The 25,295-nt window shown below is 40.7% G+C and overlaps 1 protein-coding gene across 1 annotated transcript in view; it reads left to right on the top strand.

Annotated features, from left to right (window-relative positions):
* Positions 1-4,371: 4,371 nt before the first annotated feature.
* The window catches only part of LOC311499376 (protein NLRC3-like), a gene marked incomplete at its 5' end in the record, with an annotated part of 41,507 nt that continues 20,583 nt past the window's right edge, over positions 4,372-25,295 (top strand). The window contains 2 exons of the mRNA XM_084560333.1: positions 4,372-4,428; positions 25,026-25,254. Of these exons, the coding sequence (XP_084416459.1) occupies positions 4,372-4,428; positions 25,026-25,254 (286 nt within the window). The remainder of the gene's footprint in view (positions 4,429-25,025; positions 25,255-25,295) is intronic.

Here is a 25,295-nt window from a genome sequence, read left to right as displayed (position 1 = left end):
GCCATCAGGCTGCTCAACTCACTCATGAAAACTGGACTAAAAATCCCACCCCACAACCCACACACACAAAGATCTGTGGAACTGTGAAAAGGCAAAACCAATGTTTGCAAAATACTCTTATGCACATATGCCATTATCACTTGCACTAGAATGTAACAAGCTTACAATACTTATCTATCTCCATGCTGCTACTCTGCACTTTGCACTTTGCCATATTGCACCTGTATTACACTACTGTAAAATACCTCAACATGACCATATTCTGGAACAGTAGGATAATCTGGTAACTGTAAGCTCACTGTCTGTCATCTGTCTATCTGTTACATATCTATTTGCACTACGTTTAGTCTAATAGTATGTGTCATATCCTGTTTTTAGTATGTGTCATATCCTGTTTTTAGTATGTGTCATATCCTGTTTTAATATTGCACATTGGAGTATGGGAGAAACGCAATTTCAGTCTGCTGTGTAATGTACTGTTGCATGGTTTGATTGACAATAAAGTTGACTTGACTTGACTTGACTTGACTACTTCCACCCAGCAGCTGTGTTACAGTTATTTGTGAAGTCTTCTCAGAGGGCTTCATGATCCATTTACAGTTTGCCACTTCATAATAATAATAATAATAATAACTTAAATTATATAGCACCTTTCAAAAACAAGTTACAAGGTGCTGTACAACAACAACAGAAATAAAACAGGTCAAATACAATTTCCAGGTAACAACATAATAAAACCACCAAGAGAAATAAAATTGGACTTCAAATTTAAAATCACCCACCCACAGCAAAGTAATCATACAACAATAATAAAACAAAATTAAGAGAAGGCCAATCAATAAAAGTGAGTTTTAAGAAGAGATTTAAAAGAAGCCACTGAGCTCGCCTGCCTGAGATCACCGGGCAGGGAGTTCCACAGCTGTGGAGCTCGGACAGCAAAGGCCCGGTCACCTTTAGTGACAAGACGGGACCTCGGGACCGTAAGCAAGGCTGCGCCGGCGGATCTCAGGCAGCGGTCAGGCTCATATGGTAAAAGCAGGTCATGGATGTAGGCAGGAGCCTGACCATTCAGGGCATTAAAAACAAGTAGTAAAATCTTAAAATCAATTCTAAGGCCCCGTCCACACGTACCAAAACGATCTTTTCCCCCTCCACTTTCCCTGGCATCGTTTCAAGAATATCTGCGTCCACACGGATCCGTTTCAACAGACTGAAAACGCTACTTCATATTCCAGGCCTATAAGTGGCGCTGTTTCAGTTTCAGAAATTCACCAAAAATGTAGAGGAAGAGGCGGAGCATGCGCATAAAGCTTGAGTGCTGTTTACAAAATGTTGCTTACTATGTGGTTGTCCATCAGCCTTTTTTGCTCAGCGTGGTGGCACAGGAGCATGATATTTTGCCCTATAACCCTAATCTCCAGCAGGAACACGAGCATGTAGTCCGCCATTGTTGTTGATGTTGTTATGAGACGTCTCGTGGGATATAAGAGGTGGAAGGCTGCTCGAGGGGTGTGGCGATGACATCATCGAAACGCACATATGCGTTTTTCCCCGTCCACACGAAAACGCAAGAGCTGCGTTTGCGAATTTTTCCACCCTGGGACCAGGTTTCAGAAAAGTGCATTTTGGGGCAGTGCGTTTACAGGATTCGTGTGGACGATCGGCCAAAACGATGCAAAACATCTGCGTTTAAACCAAAAAGTGTCTCCGTGTGGACGGGCCCTAAAACTCACAGGCAGCCAGAGGAGAGTGGCGAGGGTTGGCGATATGTGGTCACTTCTCTTAGTACCTGTTAAAAGCCTGGCAGCTGCATTTTGAATGAGTTGCAGTCTACGGATGTTTCCCTTGCTGATCCCAGCATACAGAGCATTACAGTAGTCAAGTCTTGAAGATATAAAAGCATGGACAACCTTCTCCAAGTCTGCAGAAGAGAGGAAAGAACGGATTCTTGCTAGCTGTCTCAGCTGCCCAAAACAGGATTGTACTACCTTGGTTACCTGTGACTCAAATGATAGCTCTGAGTCGAAAATGACACCAAGGTTGCGAGCCTCTTTCTGGATACAAAGGGTAGAGGGGAGACTGTCGGGAATACAGGTGCTGGAGCTAGATGGAGTGAAAAGGATGACCTCTGTTTTTGATTCATTCAGCTGGAGAAAGTTGTTGGACATCCATGTTTTTATATCTGTCAGGCATGAAAGAGTGTGGGAAACATCTGAAGAGCCAGGTTTTAGTGGAACATATAACTGGGTGTCATCCGCATATAAATGAAAGTTTAGGGTAGCATGTCAATATAAAAAAGCAGGGGCCCCAAAATTGACCCCTGGGGGACCCCACAAGACAGGGGAGCATCACCAAGAGTCACTGAGAAGGAACTGTTTGGTAAATAGGACTTGAACCAGTCCAGTGCCACACCACTGATGCCAATAAAGTGTTCCAGACGGCTAATTAAAATATCATGGTCCACCGTATCAAAGGCTGATCTGAGGTCAAGTAAAATTAAGATGGAACAGAGCCCCGAGTCAGCTGCAAGCAACAGGTCATTTGTGACCTCAATAAGAGCAGTCTCAGTCCTGTGCTGCGAGCGAAAGCCTGATTGGAACTTTTCAAGCAAGCCATTATTATCTAAAAAGGCAATCAGCTGTGTAGAGTTGACTTTTTCTAAAACCTTTGATAAAAATGGCAACTTGGAGATCGGTCTAAAATTGTTTGAAAGTGAGGCGTCCAAAGTGGGCCTTTTTAAAAGTGGATAGACCAGGGCATGTTTAAAACAGGATTGAAAAGTGCCAGTTGACAGAGATAGATTAACAATGGCTAAAACATCGGGACCAACCGTCTGAAACACATATTTTAAAAACCAGGTGGGCAAACAGTCTGAGAGGCAGGTGGAAGATCTCGATGCTGTAACTATGCGCTCCAGAGAGGACAAGGAGATTTCGTTAAAATTAGTTAAAGGAGAGTGGAGATAAGAGACTGTGTCAGCTTCTCTAAAAACGGTGCCAAACTGCTCTCGGATCTGTGCAACCTTATTTACAAAATGATGAAGAAATTCCTCACATATCTCTGGGGAGGGATCAGGGAACTGGCTGGGTGCAGGTCGAGTCACAGATTAAATGGTTTTAAAAAGTACCCTGGGATTATGGCCCTGACTGGCAATCAAGTTGGCGAAGTATGAGTTTCTAGCCACTTTGACAGCACGCTGGTACGAGGACATGAGACCTTTAAGGGAAACGAGGGAGCCACTATGCTTGTCCTGTTTCCATTTCCGCTCTGCCTTCCTGCACTGTCTCTTTAAAAGCTTGAGATCTTCACTCAACCATGGGCATGAAGAGGGAGTCTTCTTTTTATATCTTACGGGTGCAATAGAATCTAATAATAGTAGTGCAGGAGTGACTGAAATCACTGACCAGTTTACCCACAGAGAGAGGGGGTTGTAGATGGTTACCACGCATTGAAGAAAAGGCATGGCAGAAGGTTGGAGCAGAGAGTGAGCTAAGGGGGCGAGAGCGGATATATGAGGTGGGTTTAGGGACTGGAGAGAGGTGAGGAACCTGGAAGAGAACTGCGTTGTGATCAGAGGCCACAAAGTCAGTCAGAAAAATATCATCCAGACAGAACCCACAGGAGAGGACAAGTTCCAGGGTGTGACCTTTAACATGGCTTGGTTGCTTTACAGATTGAGTCAAATTAAAAGAGTTTATGAGCGTAATAAAATCAGAGGTGAACGAGGAGGCAGATGGACAGCAGATGTGAATGTTAAAATCCCCTAAAATCAGAACTCTGTTGTATTGTGACATAATGAGAGATAAAAGATCCGAAAATTCCTGTAAAAAAAAAACAGCAGTGTATTTGGAGGCCTGTAGATTAAGACACATAAAATTGGCAGTGAATTATTTAAAAAGAAGCTGAGACACTCAAAGCTGGAGAAGGAGCCCAGTGAGATGGGGGGGCAGTTGAACGCACTTCTATGGATAACAGTGAGCCCCCCTCCTCTGCCTGTCACCCTAGGCTGGTGGAAAAATGAGTAGTCGGGGGGGATGATTCAATGAGGGGGGCACAGTCATCAGGATTTAGCCATGACTCAGTGATGAGAAAGAAATCAATATTGTGTGTGGCAATAAAATCCTGGCAGATAAAAGACTTGTTGGAGAGAGATCTTACATTAAGTAAGCAGAAGTGGGCTGAGTTTGTGACGGGGGCTGGAGAGGTGATGTTAACTGCAACAAGGCTGGACCTGTGGGGAGAGCGTACTTTTGAAATTACACACTGCCTCTCAGAAATTCTAACAGGGATAAAAAAGTTGTTTGCAGAGTTAAAACTGGAGCTTTCAGTAGAGCTGGAACAACCACTAGCACTAGCACCAGCAGGACCCGCATGGTCCAGGGCGGAGTGAAACAAGACTGGGCAAGAGAGCTGGATGGGGACCTGCTGGTAAGCAGTGTTGGGCAAGTTACTTCAAAAACGTAATACATGATGTATTACTTGTTACTGTCATTTCAAAGTAATTTGTTACATTATAATATTACTGTCTCTGAATTGTAAGGCATTACACTACTACTGCATTACTTTTAAGTTACTTTCACCAAAATAACTGGAAATATATATATACTTATTCTAAATGTATCTTATTATGCTCCTAGGCTTAAGGCTAACAACAGAAGAATGTAATAGGCGCTGTTTAAAAAATAAAGAAAAGAAAGTGCATTTAAACGAGAAGATGAGGTAGGAACAATCAGTGCAAAACAATCTTAAGGTCAATAAACGTCAAAAAAGCAACCCCTAGCAAGCTAACCTCCTGACTACCAGAAAGAAAATATTATCCAATCACAATTTTTTTTAATTCCCCAATCTTTGTAAGGTAATTAGAATGCTGGAAAAAAACGAAATAAGTTTTTATTTTTAAGATTTCATATAACTGATGGACGACATCAAGAAAGAGAAAGGTACCAAAGCCCCACCCCTTTACATCTGTTATCATTGTAAAAGCTGTAAATGTCGTCTGTAGACAGGCAGTATTAGTCTTAAACCTTGGCTTTAACATCAACACATATGCACAAACCAGAAGATTAAACTGTGGACAGTGGTTGATTGACAACCTGCACTATTAGCACCAGAGAGAGAAAAAACACGTCAGCTCTTTTTCTACTCTTATTTTTCAGGGTGTTGGGACAAAGTTTAGGGGTGCTTGCCCAGTGATGGCTTGTAACGCAATACAAGGAACAATCATAGCCAGAATTTAGTTAAAAACAGACCTTTAACTGCTTTGTCTCTTTCGTCCTCAGTTTGCTTTCTTTTCACTAACTTAATGTTAGCGTGGCACCGCTCTAAATGTTTTGTTGGATTACTTGTGCTATTTCACGACGTAGATAGATCTTTTGATTTCGCACATAAAGTGCACTTAACTACTATGCTCCTCATATCTTTGTCTCTAACAAACTGAAAATAATGAGAGTATTGTAATAATTGTGGGTTTTCGCTTTTAGCTATAAAAACTAGGGATGTCTGAACCTCTGAACAAACCAACAAGTCCTCCAACTTATACGACCACAGTGGTCATTTGTACATGCCCTGGAAAATGACCCACTAGGTCGTTTTCCTTTCTTGCACTAGCGCTCCTACCGGTAACAGGAGAGTATTGCGGATTGTGGGGATTAATCCACTACATCGGTATGTCATAGTTGGACGAATTAAGGTAAGTACAGCAAATATGTTTAATTAACATTTGAGAACAATATAACATGTTGTCAGCTCGTTTTAATGTTGATTCACCTTCTAGTATACTATCTAGAATTACTACGGGGGATAATTAACGTTATAAGAGCTAACGTTAAATTAAAAAGTTATTTTTTTGAAATGTAAGCTAGCTAGCTAGCATGATAACAGCTATGTAAATATGACTTCTCGACCTTCTCGCTGTGAGGCATCAGTGCTAACCACCCTGGCTACGTGAATGATAAATGTTAATGTCTGGTAATGTTTTAAAATAAAATACCTGCCACCTGTCTCTGTCTGTGTTCATTTCCATTCAATTCAGTTTCATGATTGTTTACAGTTTATAAATTAGCAGCCTGAATAGGTTTGTTTTCACTAAAAAAAGGTGAGGGGTCAACAGACAACTTCATCCAAGTATCCAGTAGTGTTTTGTTGAGATGGTGTTTTTTCATTGAAACACACAGATGTCAGGAATGACCTATTGGACATCATAACAACGGTATGTGTAACTGATTTACTCAAAGTCCCTTGACAAATAGCTGTTGTGATGTTAGTTTACACACAGGTTCAAAATGTCTGGTGGAATTAATTAGCAAAAACAAATGAGCAGATACAATATAAATTACTAATTCAGTTGTTAATCTGTCAGATTTGAATAGAATAAAACTTTATTGTTCACGGAGGTGGAAATTTGGCTTCTGCTCACCAACACAAAAGACAGTACTAAAATACCAAAGTTGACAAATACAGACAAACAGCATTACATTGACATAATAATAAATGCAGTAAGACAGTGGATGGCAGTTCAAGTCACTACATGTGGATTGGTCACTTGGTTGTGTTAAGAATTCCAATGGCATTAGGGATAAAAGACTTTTTTTTTAAAAAAAACCTTGGGGCAGAGGGGCTCTATAGCGCCTCCCAGATTTACCTTACATGATTTTTCTCATTATTTAAAAAAAAAAATTTTCATGGCTGAGCCCTCAAAAGGCTCTCTGAATCTAAGCCTGGGCACAGATGTGTTCATGAAATGTGAAAATCCATACTTTGTTGTAGGACTATAATAAAGATATCATTGGAAATGTCTCAACGTGGGGAATAACATATGTTAGTTTAGGGGATTGTAAATGGCTCCTTCTTTGAACTATTGACCTTTGAACCCCGACTTCTGAGAAGTTCTGAAGAGCTGTAATTCTGCATCAAAAGGGGCTATAGACATTGGACAATGTGTTCTAGAAAGCTTATGAACTCAGCTATGTGACTATACCTAGTGGATATAGACAGAAAGTGGGAGCGCTGTCCAAAATGGTATCTTTTCACCCACTTGACAATTATATGCTTAAATTCTGGTAAGAAATGTGTTTCCCACACCCTTAAACCCCGCTATGTATTCATTTTATTATTTATAACCTCCTATTCAAGGAAATCACTAATCGTTGTAGAAACTACAAATCCCTTGAGCTGCGACATGTAGCTTGACACCAAGTCACGTGATATTTGTAGTTATTCGGTTTTCCAACATGTATGTTAAAATAGGGTTGTAAAAAAGATATATATACTGATTACATCGAATATCTAGTATTGCCGAACCAGCGATGACATTGCTTTAAGTCGATATATGTTAAGAAAAAGTAGTTTATTTAAGATGTGTTTAGAACCGCCCAATATAGATTTACGCCAAAAAGCAATGCAGTTTGGTTCTCCGGCTTTATAGAACAGTAGATAGGGTTAGGATTGGTTTATCTGCTGAACACATGAAATATTTACTACAGCCGAACTTCTAATGGCAGTGATTATAGTTGCTTTAAGTTAAGAAATGACACACAACACTGCATTTGAGTCGTTTATTTGAAAATATTATGAAGCTTTGCTGTAGCTTGGTTGAGGGGCAGAAACTGAACGCAGCCAATCCACGGCGGACAGCTATAGACAGGATTGGAATGAGTCCAACTACGTCACTAGGCTTTCTGCCGATCTCATAATTAATAATACTGTTCAAAATGCACCAGGTTTAACGAATGCATTGAGTAACACGGCATTACTAGCATTCACTGAGGGTGTGGGTAGTATTTTTAAAGTAATTGGCTTGTTTTCTACCCCGGGATGACGACGGAGGTTGACCGGCGGATCACCTCAGGAGGCCGGCCGTTCGTCTCTGAGATGACTCGCTGCTCCTGGTTCACAGGTGGCGCTTCACTTCTCCGAAAACATCGGAGCAAACTTCCAACCAGGCGTTATTTGGTTAAACTGATCACATATTGGGGATCTACACCGTTACTTTCTAGCATGAAAAAATATTAAAACTTAATAAAGTGACGTATTAACAGCTATAGAGTCATAATTTGGGTGCATGCAAAACGACAACTGTGACCGTAGTGTTGATATTTACTCGACCGCTAGGGGTCGCTTAACTTTTTTTTGTCATTAAAGTTTTTATTAATTTTACAATTTCACAAACACAAAATTCACAGGTATGTCACAAAACATCCCATACCTATACATACACATAAAAAAAAAATAAAATAAAAAAAATAATAAAAAACTTACGGCAGCTCACATGAACCCTCGCAGCACCCTTTCCTCATTACACACACAATCACAACTATACATAATGTATACCCATATACACTTATTCATTACTTTCACTAGTATCTTTTGTACCAATGCTGTAATCAAAATACAGCCATGCTTGGCTATTTCTGCTTGGATTATTCTGCACCCTCCCAATCATAAGTTCGAAAGCGGCTGTCTCTGTCATAAGTTTGAGCCATTCTGCAACCTCTGGTCTATGTGGGCTCTTCCACTTACGCAGAATAATTCTAGCTGCTACCATGAAACCTGTTACCATTACACCAGCTTCTGACTTAGCAAGGTTAGGTAGCATTTGAGATGTATCCCCCAACAAGCACAGTTGTGGGGATTCTGGCAGGGGTTGCCTGAGCCAGCTTTCAAACTTTTACAGCACTGCCTTCCAAAAAGGCTTTATTAAGGGACAATCCCACAGAGCATGGAGAAATGTACCCACTTCCCTGTTACACTTCCAGCATTTATTGTCCTTGGTTAACCCCATTTTAAATAATTTATTAGGAGTAAAATAATATCTATGAACAATTTTATAGTGGATGAGTTTATTCCTAGCATCTCTTGTAGCCCTTCCTACATTTGAAATAACATCTTGCCATGAGTCCTCATCGATGTCCAGACCAAAATCGTTCTGCCATATAATTCTTAAGCCTTCACACATCTTGGTCTCAATACTTGACATCTTCTTATAGAATACTGAGGCAGAGTGCAGAATATGTGGAGACTCAAGGAAACACTGTATCACATTTTCTTTTTCCTCCTTTCTTCTCAATCCAAATACAGACCCCACACTGCTTCTCAGCTGCAAATACTTGCAAAAATCCCCTCTATCTGTTAAGTGGAATTGTTCTTTAAGGTCCTCAAATGACATAAATAATTGCTCCCTGTACAGATCTTTAACTACCCGTATGCCTTGCGCCAGCCATGCTTGCCAAGAAAAAGACTTTTTTGCAATACAAACCAAGGGATTATTCCATATTGAGGAATAGCTTTGTTTGTATTGTGAGATACCCAATATTTTGTGTGCTCTTGCCCATGCCCATTGTGAATGCCGCAGAATTAAGTTTCTCCCCATTGTCTGGTTTTCTGTATTTTTCTGTGATAATAGCTCAACAACACTATATGGGCATGCAAGCACCTCCTCCATCTTAATCCACCCAGGACCAGATAAGTAGGTTCCCCAATGTCTTGCTAGTTTATTCATCTCAAAAGCTATGCTATACAGTTCCACATTAGGAAGTGCCAATCCACCACAATCTCGTGAAGATAGTAGTTTCTTTAGTCTAATCCTGGGCCTTTTTCCATTCCATATGAACTCTGTAATTAACTTGTTATATTGCTTAAATATTCCATCAGAAATTGTTACTGGTATCATCATAGATATGTAATTAAATTGTGGAGCCACCACCATTTTTATGATACTAATTTTCCCCCATAGAGTCAGATTAATCAGCCGCCATTTGTCCAAGTTCAACTTAATTTTCTTAATTAAAGGTGACATATTCATAGCAATTATGTTTTCCAAGTCTGGACACAACTTAATACCCAAGTACTTCATTCCAGTATGGACCCATTTAAACTGAAAGTTGGTTAATATAGATTGATTACATCCTTTTGATATTGGCATGCATTCAGATTTTTGCCAGTTTATTTTATAGCCTGACAGTTTTGAGAAAGACTCTATTGTGGCTAGAATGTTGGGGATTGATATTAGAGGATCCTCAATAGTCAATAAAATGTCATCCGCATAGAGGAACATTTTGTGTTCCTCCTCCCCATGTAAAACCCCTTTAATACTGCTCTCAGCCCTAATGGCAGTGGCCAAGGGTTCCAGAAACATTGTAAATAGCAGTGGACTGAGAGGATCTCCTTGTTTAGTCCCACGCGTTAACTTAAAGAAGGGTGATAACATGCCATTTGTCATTACTGCTGCCCTTCAGAATATATTACATTCACCCATTTGACAAAACTGTCTCCTGTAATAGAAATTTTAATTTCTTTGTCTCGGCCACTCAAGATGGCCGACCTCCCCCTTCCTAACGTGAGATACTGGGCCCTTTTGTCTTTGTGGATTGTGATGTCTGGACTCGGCTTTGCGCTTAAGTGCAAGATCCTGCAGGATGCTCCAAGTGTAAAACACACCAACGGGGGGTCGGCGTCGCTACCTGCAATAGACAAAAGGGTGTGGCAACATTTCCCAGTGGGGCCACCCCTGCAGCAGACAAAGGGATGCAAATGGGGTGTTCCTCAGGTATAAATGTTTAGGTTTCCCCACATTCGGGGTCTTTCTTCACTTTTGACCGCTCGCGGTATTTTCTTTGCAAAGAAAATAAAACCTTGTCGGCCGGCAGAAGTCTCCATTTCATTCTTCACCAGCAGCAGAGGAAAAACTTCCACAACACTCCACATCCAAATTTACGGAGAGTGTAATGCAGGAAGCTCCATTCCACTCTATCGAATGCCTTTTGGGCGTCCAACGATATGGCGGCAATAGGCGTATTGTTATTACGATTGATCTGCATGAGGTGAAGTAGACGTCTGACATTATCTGAAGATGATCTGCCTTTTATAAAGCCTACTTGATCAGGATGTACTAGATGTGGCAAAACATTTTCTAGCCTAGTAGCAAGAACTTTTGTCAGGATTTTGCAGTCCACATTAATAAGACTGACAGGCCTAAAGCTCCCTGGATCCATAGGGTCTTTATCTTTCTTAAGAATTAAAGATATCAACGCTTCATTAAATGTATCTGGCAGGTTACCCACTGAAAATGATTCCCTATACACTTCTGTTAAGATGGGAGCCAGTTTGTCACTATACTTCTTATAATATTCTGATGGAAAACCATCCAAACCAGGTGATTTCCCAATCCTCATCGATGAAATTGCACTTTTGACTTCATCTACTGATATAGGGCGATCTAAAAACGTCTTCTGATCCTCTGACATTACTGGCAGTTGAATCTTAGAGAAAAAAGTATTGTATTCACTCCTTCCCGGGTTAACCTCAGATTTATATAACTGGTTATAGAAACTCTCAAACTCTTTGTTAATATCTCTCGTACTTGTCACCAAGTCCCCCTTGTTATTTTTAATCGCTGGTATAACGTAACTAGCCTCTTTTTGGCGTATCTGTCTGGCTAATAATTTTCCTGATTTTTCCCCACTCTCATAATAATTACTTTTAAGTCTAAATAGGGCACACTCTGCCTTTCTATTGTAGATTTCATTTAATTTAAATTTCAAGTCACATACTTGCTTCAGTAGGAGATCACTATGTTTCTGAGCCAATAAGTTCTCAGAGTCCTTAAGTTGTGATTGTAGCTCTTTTAATTGTCGCGTTTGGTCTCTTTTTTTCTTACTGGAATGTGCTATAATTTTTCCCCTGATATAAGCTTTGGAGGCTTCCCAAACTGTCCCAACTCTATCTGTTGTACCCATATTCACCAAGAAGAAATTATCAAGTTCTTCTTCAATTTGACTATTGAATAATGGGTCTTGAAGCAGAGAAACATTCATTCTCCACCTACTTCCTTTATTGCCATCTGTCCCCATTACTAATCCTAGATGCACTGTTGCATGATCAGTCAGCGCTATAGGGCCTATCGAGCAGTCAGAAACACTGTTAACCAAATCATTACTGATCAAGAAGTAATCTATCCTGGAGTGAGATTTATGTTTGTGAGAGTAAAATGTGTATTCTCTATCTTTTGGGTTAACAAGCCTCCAAATATCTGTCAGACCTATATCCTCTATCAACAACTCAATGGCCATTCTATCTTTTGGAATGTGATTGGAAAAAGTGGTTTTATCTAAGGCTCCATCTAGGACTTGGTTAAAATCCCCAGCTATGACTGTATATCCATCTGCTTTCCTGCTAGTTTGTTTATGTTATGGCAGAAACCTGGGTCTTCCACATTTGGAGCATAAATGTTACATAAATTGACTTTTACTCCATTAATCTGAGCTTCTACGTATATAACTCTTCCTTCTTCATCTTTTTGCTCTTTTATAAAGAGAAAATTCAGATTCTTATGCACTAAAATAGCTACTCCATGTTTTTTACTGGAATATGAGCAATGATATATTTGGCCAACCCAGTCTCTTTTTAACTTAACCGCCTTTGAACTCAGTCACATGGGTCTCCTGTATAAAAGCAGTATGAACTTGTTGAGACTTAAGGTAAGACAAACATTTCTTTCTCTTAATGGGATTTTGTAGTCCATTCACATTCCAGGACACTATTCTCACACAGTTACTCATGACTTAAGAAATGATAAGGTACAGTCTTATATAAGTGATCAACAGAAAATAAGGGTAAAATGAAACAAAAAAGACAGGGTGCCGCCCAGCTGCCAATCAAAAAAAGTAACACACAATAAACTACACACAAAACCCCTTTAGAACAGGGAACATGAAAAACAATCCCATACCCACCCCATCTAACCCTTCTCTCTTCCTTGAGAGACCCTCCACCAAAACGGTCCATGAGGCACACTGAAGTGGTCATCATTAGAAACCCCACCACCAATCCCGTCAAAGCATCCTTTCTAAGCAGTCCAAGACAAACATAAAAATAATTTCCTCAATCTCTACACAGAATCTAGCCCAGGCTACATAACTTGGCAAAGCTATCCTATTTTTTAAAACGATGTGCTTTGTATGTATGAAAGAAAATATTCAGGAGAAAAGGAGGCGCCACACATTGGCTGCCTGTTTTGGCGTCAGCCTACTCTGTATTTGAAAGCAGATTATTCTTCTACCGCAGGGCAAGAAACAAGCGGGCAATAAAGGAAATTATTATAAAAAATAATAAAAAGGGCATGATAAGAAACATCCTTACGTTATTGTATCAGCCTCTCGCCCTCGAATCCGAAAATTAGCTGAGTCGATGGTAAACAAGTAGGCTATAGTTAAATTAGGCTACTCAACTGCAGGCTCCTGCTCTGGTGTCTTGTTCGGCGATCCTTGCACCTTCGACTCTCTATTAAGAAAGTCCATAGCCTCTCTGTCGTCGTCGAACTTCATTCTTTTCCCCTGCCATGTAAAGCGCAGCTCCGCTGGATACGATAGGGTGAAACGCACGTCAAGATCATGTAGACGATTTAAACTTTCTCCTCTTTTCCGCCGTCTCTCTTGTCATATCCGGGAAAAATGACAGCTTGCACCCTTTCCATACGATCTCCTCCTTGTTCCTGTACTTTTTCTTTGCAGCTGTCAACACTCTCTCTCGTTCCAGAAAACTAAGAAATCGAATTATTATTGGTCTGGGAGGGTAGCCGTCTTCGGGCATAGGCGCCGGAGTGCGGTGCACTCTTTGCAACTGCGACCCATCAAGCTCAACCCCAAGTGCCTCGGAAATTATAGTCTTCACACAATCTGACGGTTTTCCATTCTCTAGTTTTTCTTTCAAACCAATAAGCCGCAGGTTTTGTCGCCTGTCTCTATTGGCAGCGTCCTCAACAGCCCGATGTAGTTCATCGCACTTCATAGCCGATTTATCTGCTTTTTGGCGGAGCTCCTGGTTGTCATCCTCTAGCTGAGAGATTCGATTTTCAGCTTCATCCAGCCTCAGCAAAACACCATCCAGATCTGTTCGTAGCCCAACATTGGCATCCTTAATTTCTGATATGTCCGCTTAAATGCTGTTAGAAGCTTTCCAACTCTTCCCATTTCCTCCATAGCTTTCTCCAAGGACTGCTGCATAGATGCTAATACGTTTTCACTCTCTCCTTTGCTAGCTCCGGCATTGGTAATCAGCTTGCTAGCTCCAACGCTTTTTTCAATATTTCTTCTCGACGACGACATAGTGCACAATTCAGGCCGTCAGACACTGAAACTGTAGGCTATTAATACCAAATTATGAAATCAAGTATGTCAACTGCACACACTTTACTAGCGAATTTCGGGTAACTTTGATGGGTTCACGGGAGAGCTCCAACTATGCGACCATCTTGCTCGGTGATCTCACGTGACTCCGGGTTGCTTAACTTTGAAACGTAACATGAGGTCGTAATTCGCCGTGTTAGTGCCATTTTCCATATTGTAATTTAGACTCAGATTTAGATATAATATTATTTTGATTCATATTTACTGATTGTTTATTTTAGCATAATTTTGATTGTGCTATGATTGCATTATTATATTTTATATTTTGCATTCTAGTTCAGTGCACATTTAGTGTACATGCATCGCAGTACCTAGGCTGACCAGAGAGGCATAGGAGTGCGTGCTGAGCCATGACGTGGTCAGTTCACTGGCAGAAGGAGAAAACTGTGTGATTTTTTTTTTTGATTTTTTTTTTCAGTATTTATGAAAGGACGGAGAGAACACACTGTTTTCTACCGTCGTTCAACATTAAAACACGCATAGAGACTCGTTCTTTCCCTCTGAGAGTGGTTAACACTAGAAGTCCCAGAGAGCAGCCATTTGGCTTTTCTACCTATAAAACCCACAGGGCAGCCGATCGGCTGGAAGGCTTTTAGCTAATATCCTAAATCACCTGTGAACCCTCCTTCTGTTATGTAAACGAGGCAGTCACTGGGGCACCACAGGAGGGGACATGCTGAGCCACTTCAAGGAAACTTGTGGGGAGGGGAGGGGGAGTGGGCCCAGAGAGCTTATGGGGGACGGGGTAAGCACACAGAGCAGTGTTCACTTCTAACCTGGCAACACCTTGAGACAGAAACTGGTTCATCCCAAAGACAAAACACCTTGACATAAAATGGGGGAGGGGGGGAATCAGAAAGGAGCAGGATTGCTGGGGGTTTGGAGGCCAGAGTGTGTGGGGGAGGGAGGCACACCTGAGGGCTGTGAACTCATTTGCTCTGTCCGGGCTGCTAACTGACTGTCTGTCTTTCACCAGTTTCACCAGGTGGCAGCCTGGGCAGAACAAATGAGCTGAATCAAAATGTAATATATGTAGAAGGATGTAGAAGTTATCAGGACCCTACAACACTGGGCTTCCAACATCCCCACCAGACACATAGGAAAAGTAAAAGAACAGAACCACATCAAAAAAGCACTCAAAATCTGTGGTTATCCCAACTGGGCCTTCATGATATTTACACATATTTACAAATAATAATAAAAAAATGCATTATCAGGATACAGTGTTAGAGAGTGGAAGTGAGTGAGACTTAGACTTAGAACTTAGACTTAAAACTTTATTGATCCCTTTGGGGTGACTCCCTCAGGGAAATTTGAGTTTTCCGCAGCAGCAAGCACACAGAGCAGTTTGCAGACAAACAACAGCAGTGGTTTGCAAATAGTTATAGAAAAAGTGATTGAATAATAAAATGGTGAACATTAAATAATGAACGGTGAACTTCCTTTGAGTGGGATTAAAATAAGATGTAGTAAAACTCTAGTAGGGAAAAATAAACAGTAAGTAACAGTGAGTGAGGTGAGTACATTTCAATAATCACGCACAATGCTGGCACTGCCAAGCCATCTCCTTTCTGCATTTGCCACATGTGTATTTGTAGCAGTCAATACATTGCAGTCACATGAGTCATTATGGCCACATTGGTCATTAGCATGGCAGTGCCAGGATTGTGAGTGATTATTGAAATGTACTCACCTCACTCACTGTTACTTACTGTTTTACTGTTTATTTTTCCCTACTATAGAGTTTTACTACAGCTTATTTTAATCCCACTCAAAGGAAGTTCACCGTTCATTATTTAATGTTCACCATTTTATTATTCAATCACTTTTTCTATAACTATTTGCAAACCACTGCTGTTGTTTGTCTGCAAACTGCTCTGCGTGCTTGCTGCTGCGGAAAACTCAAATTTCCCTGAGGGAGTCACCCCAAAGGGATCAATAAAGTTTTAAGTCTAAGTTCTAAGTCTAAGTCTCACTCACTTCCACTCTCTAACACTGTATCCTGATAATGCATTTTTTTTATTATTATTTGTAAATATGTGTAAATATCACGAAGGCCCAGTTGGGATAACCACATATTTTGAGTGCTTTTTTGATGTGGTTCTGTTCTTTTACTTTTCCTATGTGTCTGGTGGGGATGTTGGAAGCCCAGTGTTGTAGGGTCCTGATAACTTCTACATCCTTCTACATATATTACATTTTGATTCAGCTCATTTGTTCTGCCCAGGCTGCCACCTGGTGAAACTGGTGAAAGACAGACAGACAGTTAGGCTGCGTTCAGACTGCCAGCCAAAATCCGATTTTTAGCCCATTCAGATTTGAATCGGATCTCGATTTTGAAGTCTGAACAGTGACAGATCACACGAAATCCGATTTTTGCCAAACGGTTGCAAACCACATCCAGAGGTAGTTTCATATCGCATTCGTATCGGATATGGACAGATGCGTCTCAGTCTGAACAGCTCCCAACACTCAGATGGGTTTTGACTGTCCGTGACGTCACTTACGCGACGCCAGGCCAGAACCAATGCGCCAGACCGCGTGCCTATTTCCGTTGTGGAGGAGCCACGTTACGGCCACGGACAGTGATATTACAGCTATCACAATGGAGGAGGACTTTGAAAACAATTCGCAATCCGATTTGGACACTTGCTAAAGGCAGTGTGAACAGTCAGCCCTAAAAATCGGATATGAGAAGGAATCAGATTTGAATCAGATCCGTCTGCAGTCTGAACGCAGCCTTAGCAGCCCGGACAGAGCAAATGAGTTCACAGCCCTCAGGTGTGCCTCCCTCCCCCACACACTCTGGCCTCCAAACCCCCAGCAATCCTGCTCCTCTCTGATTCTCCCCTCCCCCATTTTATGTCAAGGTGTTTTGTCTTTGGGATGAACCAGTTTCTGTCTCAAGGTGTTGCCAGTTTAGAAGTGAACAGCCACCCTCTCCCCCATAAACTCTCTGGGCCCACTCCCTCTCCCCTCCCCACAGGTTTCCTTGAAGTGGCTCAGCATGTCCCCTCCTGTGGTGCCCCAGTGACTGCCTCGTTTACATAACAGAAGGAGGGTTCACAGGTGATTAGGATATTAGCTAAAACCCTTCCAGCCGATCGGCTGCCCTCTGGGTTTTATAGGTAGAGCAAAAAATGCTGGGACTTCTAGTGTTAAGTGAATGAATATGCTGTGAAATACTTAACGATCACAAGGAGGAAACTTTAGCCACTTCACGAGGAGGACAGTCTCAAGAATTTGACTTCAGTCATCAAGATAACTTCACTGACAGCTGAGTCATCAGTCAGAAACACACAGTTTAAATGCTGCTGCTGGTTGAAAGCTACATTTAGTTCCTGATAGAGAGATGGTCTGAATCCAGTCCAAACCAGCCTAGAGACAGACATCGAGGACAAAATATTATAGTGCTAGAGAGGGAACTATTCCCTCTTACACTCAATTAGCTGCATTTTAATTTGAACCAAAATGCTTTTTTAACAGACTCAACGGTGCTTTCAAGCACAAACGCGAAATAAAAAAGTCCAACTACTGAGAAAGACTCAAAATATGTAGCTTTACCTGAGTACCCACTCACTGAATATATAACAATGTCCTATTAAAAGTATTCAGTCACTTATTCAAATATTATCATGAGGCTGACATGGTCAGCTATCCAGTCTGACCTATGTTGCTGAGCTCACCAGTGTGTTGTTTGTTTCTTAAAATGAACCAAACTGTTGACTGCACTGAGAGATACATTACAGAAATGTAAATGTCACACTTGATAACAACTCCACAACTTTAACCTGCTTAAATGTTGAAGAAATAATGAAGGAACATCCCACACCTGCCCATGAAACTGCTCCTGAGTCGACTTAGACTTAGACTCTATTCTTATCCACAAGGGAAATTGCTTGGTCACAGGAGCTCAGTTGCACATAAAAAGAGTTGAAGAAAATGAGTCCAAATGAAAGTAGGACCCAGAATTCCACTGTCCATGTAATCTTCATGTATGTTACGGTCTCTAAGGCTCAATAGACATAACATAAAGGGACGCCAGACAACAATTGGAGGGTCTACAAAAAGGTGTGTTTTATTGAAACTCAAAAACAAAACAAAAAAAAACAACAAACAAACTCAAAGAACCAAAAAGGACTGTAGGTGCTGGCCAAAAAGGACAGAAGAGGAACTCGGACACGGGGCTAGCCCACACAGGGCCGTAGGACCCCGACCCCATTCCGACTACCCTCCCCTACCTGAGCACAAATGAGATTCAAGTGCTCAGCAGGCCAGGGGAGGAGTCACCAGGAGGAGACGTGAAGAGCAGCCGCACGTAACAATGTAGTTAAAATGAGCCTTTATTATATTGTGAGAAGGTTTCAGCTGCAGAGACTCAACTCTGATCATATAATCATTTGACATTATTTAGGAGACGCTGTAGATGAAGTTTATTCTGTGTTTTTCTTTCAGAGATCAGCAGGATCCCAAAGAACAAGCACTGACCAATATGTTTGACAGAGACAACTGATGGGACTATTTCACTGATTATTAGAATGAATTCCTCTCACTGGTGATAGCAGGACGTGTCTTTTAATACAACAACAAACAGCATGTGAGCAGCTAGAAATGGAAAGTTAGAACAGCAGGTGGATTCAGAATTCAACAAGTTTATTGTCATAGACACAGCAAAGGTTCCACTGGGCAATGAAATTCTCCCTCTGAGAGTTCCCTTCACACTAAACTAAAATAAACAACTAAACTAAACTAACATGAAGGAAATAAACTTAGTCTAAGCTTAGAAAAATAAGGATCCATTTCTGAAGCTCTCTGCTGAATGATCTGATTCCTCTACAACAGCGCCACCTGCTGGAAAACCTGCATCACAGCATGAAGACACAGAAAAGCAGTTTTATTTCCTGTCCTGAAGATTTCAGAATATATCAGCAGCAACAACAACACTGTATTCTTCTTGTTTTATGGTCGATTTTATTGTGAAGAGACTTTGGACACACCTCATTTCCTCTCCTGTACAGAGTCCAGGTGAGTTTAAGGCCCCGCCCATTAAAACTACGTGTGAACGGAAGAGAAGCAGCTTCTTTCCTCCACACACGAAGGTAGAAAGAGTTAGTAAATCAACCTGAGGTGAGTTCAGCAGGTGAGAGTCCAACATCTGTAAATGATTCACTGGATCATCATCATCTTTCTTCATCTTTAACCGAAACACGGAGGAAACGTCGCCTCAGGTTAGAAACCATTTCAAGTTGATCAAGTTAACCTGGTTTAAACATTTAATGTCATTTAAAAACGATGCGGACAAACTTCCAACATGTGGTGTTTGTAAATGACTTTAATCAAATGAGATCAGACTGGTTTCCTCTCTAACGCTGCTCTCCTGACTATTAGTTTCTGTTCATTTAAACCCAACCGACTCATCTAGAGGACAGATATCAGTAGATCTGCTTTAAGTTCTGTTTTTAAAGTTGACACAGCTCAATAAATAAAATGAATACTAAAAACTGGCAGGTCAATTCAGATTAACAGATGTGTGAGACAGATGTGTTGATAAGGCTGGCGTTATGGAACCAGGAAGTGAATTCTGGTGAAATGATTAATTCATCTGTTTATTTAAATACTTTAATTTGTTTGAATATCTAAACAGAAAAGAGAAAAAACTATTAAAAATGTCCTGAAACATGATTACATGCAGCATTTAAAGATAATAGAGAACGATAACAGAAACCCATAGTTAATGATTGATTATAAACTACTAGAATATGAATGCAAGGACAATAAAACAGAAGAGGGTCTGTGCATTTGTTCATATTTCAAGTTTGCTTTTTAAACCTGGAAAAAGATAGTTATTAGATTCTTTTATTTTATAAAAAATGTAATTAAATTAGTTTTTTTTAAAACTGTGAAAAATGTTCATATTAAACTTTTTATTTGTTGTCCTTGAATGAACCAGGAAGTAGTCTCCATGGTGACTGCTGGTTCACTGCACTCACATGTGTGGATCATTATGTTCAGCACCTCATAGTATTCACTTCTAAATCTACAAGTGTAGATTTTGAAAGTTTAGATTTTAAATAATAACTGTGACAGACAATGGAGCTCTTCAGAGAGTGATTTCAGTCGTGGAGATTTCAGTCGTGGAGAGTACTGGTTGTCTGAGTTGTTAGTGACTCAACTAAAACTTTATGAACAAAATAAATTGATTTAAAAGTTGCTGAAATTTCTCCTAAATTCACCTGAAACACCTGCAGGATGTAACTGACTGTGAACAACTTTTACTGACTGTCAGGAACTACTTTGAACCTCAGGATGTTTGTGAATCTGGTTCTAGTTTAGTTAATGTTTATATAGTTATTACCATCTAGTGGACAGATGTAGAACTACATCATCTCATATGGATCATGTCAGTCAGGTAAGAGAGAGGAACAAGGAGACAGTTCCCTCTGACTGCAGGGAACCTCCCACTGGTTAAACTGGTTTTAACGTCACTCTGATGTGTTTACAGACTCTGAAGTTATGAGGAAGTGACGACGTCCTCAGATCAAATCCAGGACTGATGAGAGAGAATGAGCAGCTTCTTGTCAACACATGAAGGTGGAAAGTGTCTGAAAGTCGACCTGAAGTGAGTTCAACAGGTGAGAATCCTACCAGAGAAATCTGGAAATGTCTCATTAACTGGATCACTGTGATTATATTCTGTTCATGTCAATTCTTTACTGAACAGAGGAACATTTATGGATCATGATTATCTATTTTTGAATATCTATTTGACATTTGCAGGTGTTCAGAACATTACGAGCTTAATGAGTTAGAAAAAGTCATATATGTGTTTTACTGGTGAATAAAAGATGAAGTGATTTTAACCTGAGCTCACATGACTCAGGATCCAGGATGTGTCAGAACTGGTCTGACAGCTTGGATCAGACATGGCTGAGGATTACTTACTGTGTCTTCCTTCTATATACTTATACACAATCAGCCATAACATTATGACTAATATTGAGAATGGACATGGGTCTTCTGCGTCTAGCAACAGAATGTTGTTAGTGGGGGGTCTTTGAGGGGAGGGGCCTCTGTGGATCATCCCACAGATACTTGATCAGTTTGGGATCTAGTGAATTTGGAGGCTCTCGTGCTGTCTCACTCATATTCTCCTTTCACTCCACACCGTTCTTTTTTTGTTGTTGTTGTTGTTGATGCCACCAACCTGGCTTAGCTGGGCCGTGATAGGTCGAGAGGCTAAAGCCCTTCCTCTGCCTACATCACCCAGAATGACTTGCAGTTCTGGCTCGGGGTTTTCTTCCTATTTTTCTCTAACGGAGTTCAAGTGAAATGTATAATCGATCACGTGTCTATCTAGCTTTTCTGTGTGTAGTTTGCATGTTCTCCCTGTGTCTGTGTGGGTTCTCTCCACGTTCTCCAGCTTCCTCCCACCGTCCAAAGACATGCTGGTTAGGTTCATTGGTGATTCTAAATTGGCCGTAGGTGTGAGTGTCTCTCTGTGTTAGCCCTGTGATAGACTGGAGACCTGTCCAGGGTGGACCCCCCCTCTAGACCAATGACAGCAGGGATAGACTCCAGCAGACCCTGCGAAGAAGATGAATGAATGAATGAATGAATGGATTATAAATTTGTGTGTAGTTTGACCTTGTAAAGAAAATAAAAGGAAATCTCTGTCCTGTGTTTGTAGGAAGATTAAACTTCAGAAATAAGACTTTCCTGTATCAGCTGTGTCCATGGAGAGAGACCAGCGTAAGAGTCAACCTGTTGGCTTTAAACATGAACAGCCGTCAGCTGATCCAAGGTAAGAAATATCCTCAACAGATGCTAGAACCACCTTAACAGCCCCTTGACTGTCTGTAAGGATCTATTATGACTGATGTCTAATTGGGAAGTTCTTTCATGATCCATTTTCTAAGATGGCCATTATCAGCCTCAGTGACTTTGACTCCACATGCTTTCCCTTTCAGTTCACTTACACCTGTTTAACACTAGAGTACTACACTGCCAGTAAGTTGGTCATATAAGTAGACATGTGGTGTTTTATCATAATGTCTCTAAAAGACAAAAACAACTGTCTAAGAGTATTTTATACATTTGTTTGTGTTTATTACTACGCATAGTTCAGTTACATCATAGACGGTAAAAATGAAAATGATTGGCAGTTTGCCTGTTACTGGTGACGTCCGGGGATATGATAGGCTGTTTCCGCACATTGGGTCCGCCCGTCTGTTAGCTGATTGGCTGTTCGTGTGTTTCTGCCGGCAAGAACGAAGTCCATGAAGACAGCTCCACTTCCATAGAAATTGGCTTCAAAACAAACAACAAGCTAAAGTTGTGTTGTCTTGTGTCACAAACACAAGACAACACACTCACCACGGCAGAAACACCAGGCCCGAGCGGCAAGTCTGCCGTGGCGTCATCGTCAGTGGCATCATTCATTTTGCTCAACATTATAAGTATTGCGACTTTCCTGTCCTCCTGAAGTCGCTTGAGAGGTAGATAGGTCCTGTATATGTGCGACGCGCTGCTGCTTGTCAAACAAAGCACGCTGAGTCCCAAGTAAGTTTCAAACTATTTAATAATCAAAAAAAAAAATGCAACGAACGGCTACTCAAACGGCTTCTCGGTTACACACACACATAAGATGGGAAACGTGCACTGTTGGTGGATGTGTAACAAAACGATCAAACAAAAAGCGGTCAACAAAAATTACGGCTACCTAAACTCACCTCTCTCCACCCGAGTACCTGTCATCCAACCCATATATAGCCTAAAGCTGTCACTCACAGCACCCACGTGACCCAACAACCCACACGTCACCGTGGCAACCAGACCAAACAAATCAAACTCAGAATAATCAACAAGTAAATCAAATTATGGCTCCTACAATAAGTAATTAACAAGTATTTATAACTTGCACAAATACATTGAAGTTCATAAAAATAATAATAAAAAAAGGACACAGTATCGCGATAATACCCGGAACCGTGATACTTTGTTTGGTATAGTATCGTGGTTACTCATTTTGGTATCGTGACAACTGTAATCTTTATAGTCAAGAGGTAAAAGCCCAATGTGGAACATTTTGTTATTAATTCGTCTTAATTGTTCTCGGTTTTCCCCCCAGGTGTGGTGGTGGCGTTTTTGGCTTTTTTTTTTTCCTGTCAGATTTTGCCGTGTCTTTTTCCCCCCAGAGTGGCAGCGCTTTTAGTTTGTTTGTGGCAGTTGGGTCTGGTCTGTTGTGTTTAGTTTGTAACCAGCATTTTTAGGTGTCATTAGTATTATTTTTGAACAGAGAATTTTTATTTTAGTCATGGTAATCAGTATCTGTGTTGCTTTCCTTTTCACAGGAACTCTTTTTCTTTTGTTTTCCTCCTCACATCCCCTGGTTAAACAATTGGGAGGTAACAGTACAGATTTACAGTTCACTTCAATGTTGAGGCTTCTGGCCACAGTGTCTAAACATACAGTCTAAACATGGCAGGAGTGTGTTTGTTAAAGATATTAGTTTTAATCAAAGATGTTTCTCCACAGACCTGCAGCAGTAAAATAAAACACAAATCAATGTGACTGAGCAGAGTTTGGACATGATCCAGTCTGAACATGAGATCCAGTCTGGTTTCTCAGAGAGCAAATCATCATTGTGGTTTTCAAACTGTTATGCAGATGGGTTCCTCAATATGAACTGGGTTCTGCTCAAGGTTTCTTCCTGTGAAAAGGGAGTTTTTCCTTGCCACCGTTGCCTTCAGTCTTTCTCTGGGGGTTTCAGGCCGGGTTGTGTAAAACGTCTTGAGACGATTTGTATTGTTATTGATGCTATATAAATAAAATTGAATTGAATTGAATTGGGTCTTTTAATTTTTATCTTATTAATGAAATAAATCAGAGATGTCTCAGTGCAAATATTGGTGATCAACAAACTCTTTATACTGTATCTAGAACAATTAAATATCTACACATGTTTCCTTGAGCTTGTCCTGTTATTTGAATTCAACATTAAACATTGTATTTACATATTATATCCTGTGTTTGGAGGAGGATCCATCAACAGAAACATGATTCTCCTGAATACAGCTGTGTGTCCATGAAGAGTGATGGGTCCAAAGATCAACCCATTAACTTCAAACATGGTCAACAGTCTGATGATCCAGGGTAAGACAAACAGCATTTATCTGACAAACACAGGACTTTACATCAAAACATTCAACAATAAAACTGAAACATATACTGTGTGTGTGTTAATGTGTGTTAGTCCATGTTGTGTTTTAACAGGATCCATCAGCAAAGACCAGATCCCTCTGGAATCACATCTGTGTCCATGAAGAGTGACTGGTCTAAGGGTCAACCTATTGACTTCAAAGATGAACAGCAGTCTGCTGATCCAGGGTCAGAATGAACACAGATCTATTAATCATTATTCAGTTCTGTTCATTAGACTGTCATGTTTTAGTCCAGAGTTTATCTGTCATTTAGTTTCCTCTGTTAAAACACCACATTCAGTAATCAGAGCAGTGTTTGTTGTTCTCATCTTGTGTTTGTGGCATCAATAAAATGATGATCATCACCAAAGTGTGTTTGTTAAAGAAGTTAGTTTGAATCAAAGATGTTTCTCCACAGACTTCAGCAGCAGATCTCAGTGGTTTCCAGTGATCATCATCACAAAGACCTGGACTCCATATTCATGGTGAGTAAATGTTCAATCACAGCTACTACTGCTAACCTCAACAACCACAAACTAGCATTCTGGTTGGAGAAGTCTTCATGTTGAATGCTGTCAACAAGCAGCCTTTCAGATCAACATGATTGTGTTCTGATCATTTAAGTTGGATTATTATTCTGTTCCAGCTGCTGGAGGAGAACATCATCAGTTTTATGAAGAACGAGCTGAAGAAGATGCAGAAGGTTCTGAGTCCAGATTACCCAGAATGCTCAGAGAGTCAGAGGGAGGATGAGGAGGTGTTGGAGGGTGAGGATGAAGAGCAGAGAAGGAGCAGCAGAGATTTATTTGTGAAGATCACAGTGAACTTCCTGAGGAGAATGAAGCAGGAGGAGCTGGCTGACTGTCTGCAGAGCAGTAAGAGGATTTAACAGCTTTAACTTGATGGAAAGAGGAAA

This window comes from Chelon labrosus, assembly GCF_963514085.1.
Source record: "Chelon labrosus genome assembly, chromosome: 14".
Lineage (NCBI taxonomy): Eukaryota > Metazoa > Chordata > Actinopteri > Mugiliformes > Mugilidae > Chelon > Chelon labrosus.
The sequence above is the reverse complement of the archived record's forward strand: the minus strand, read 5'-3'. Positions and strand labels throughout refer to the sequence as shown.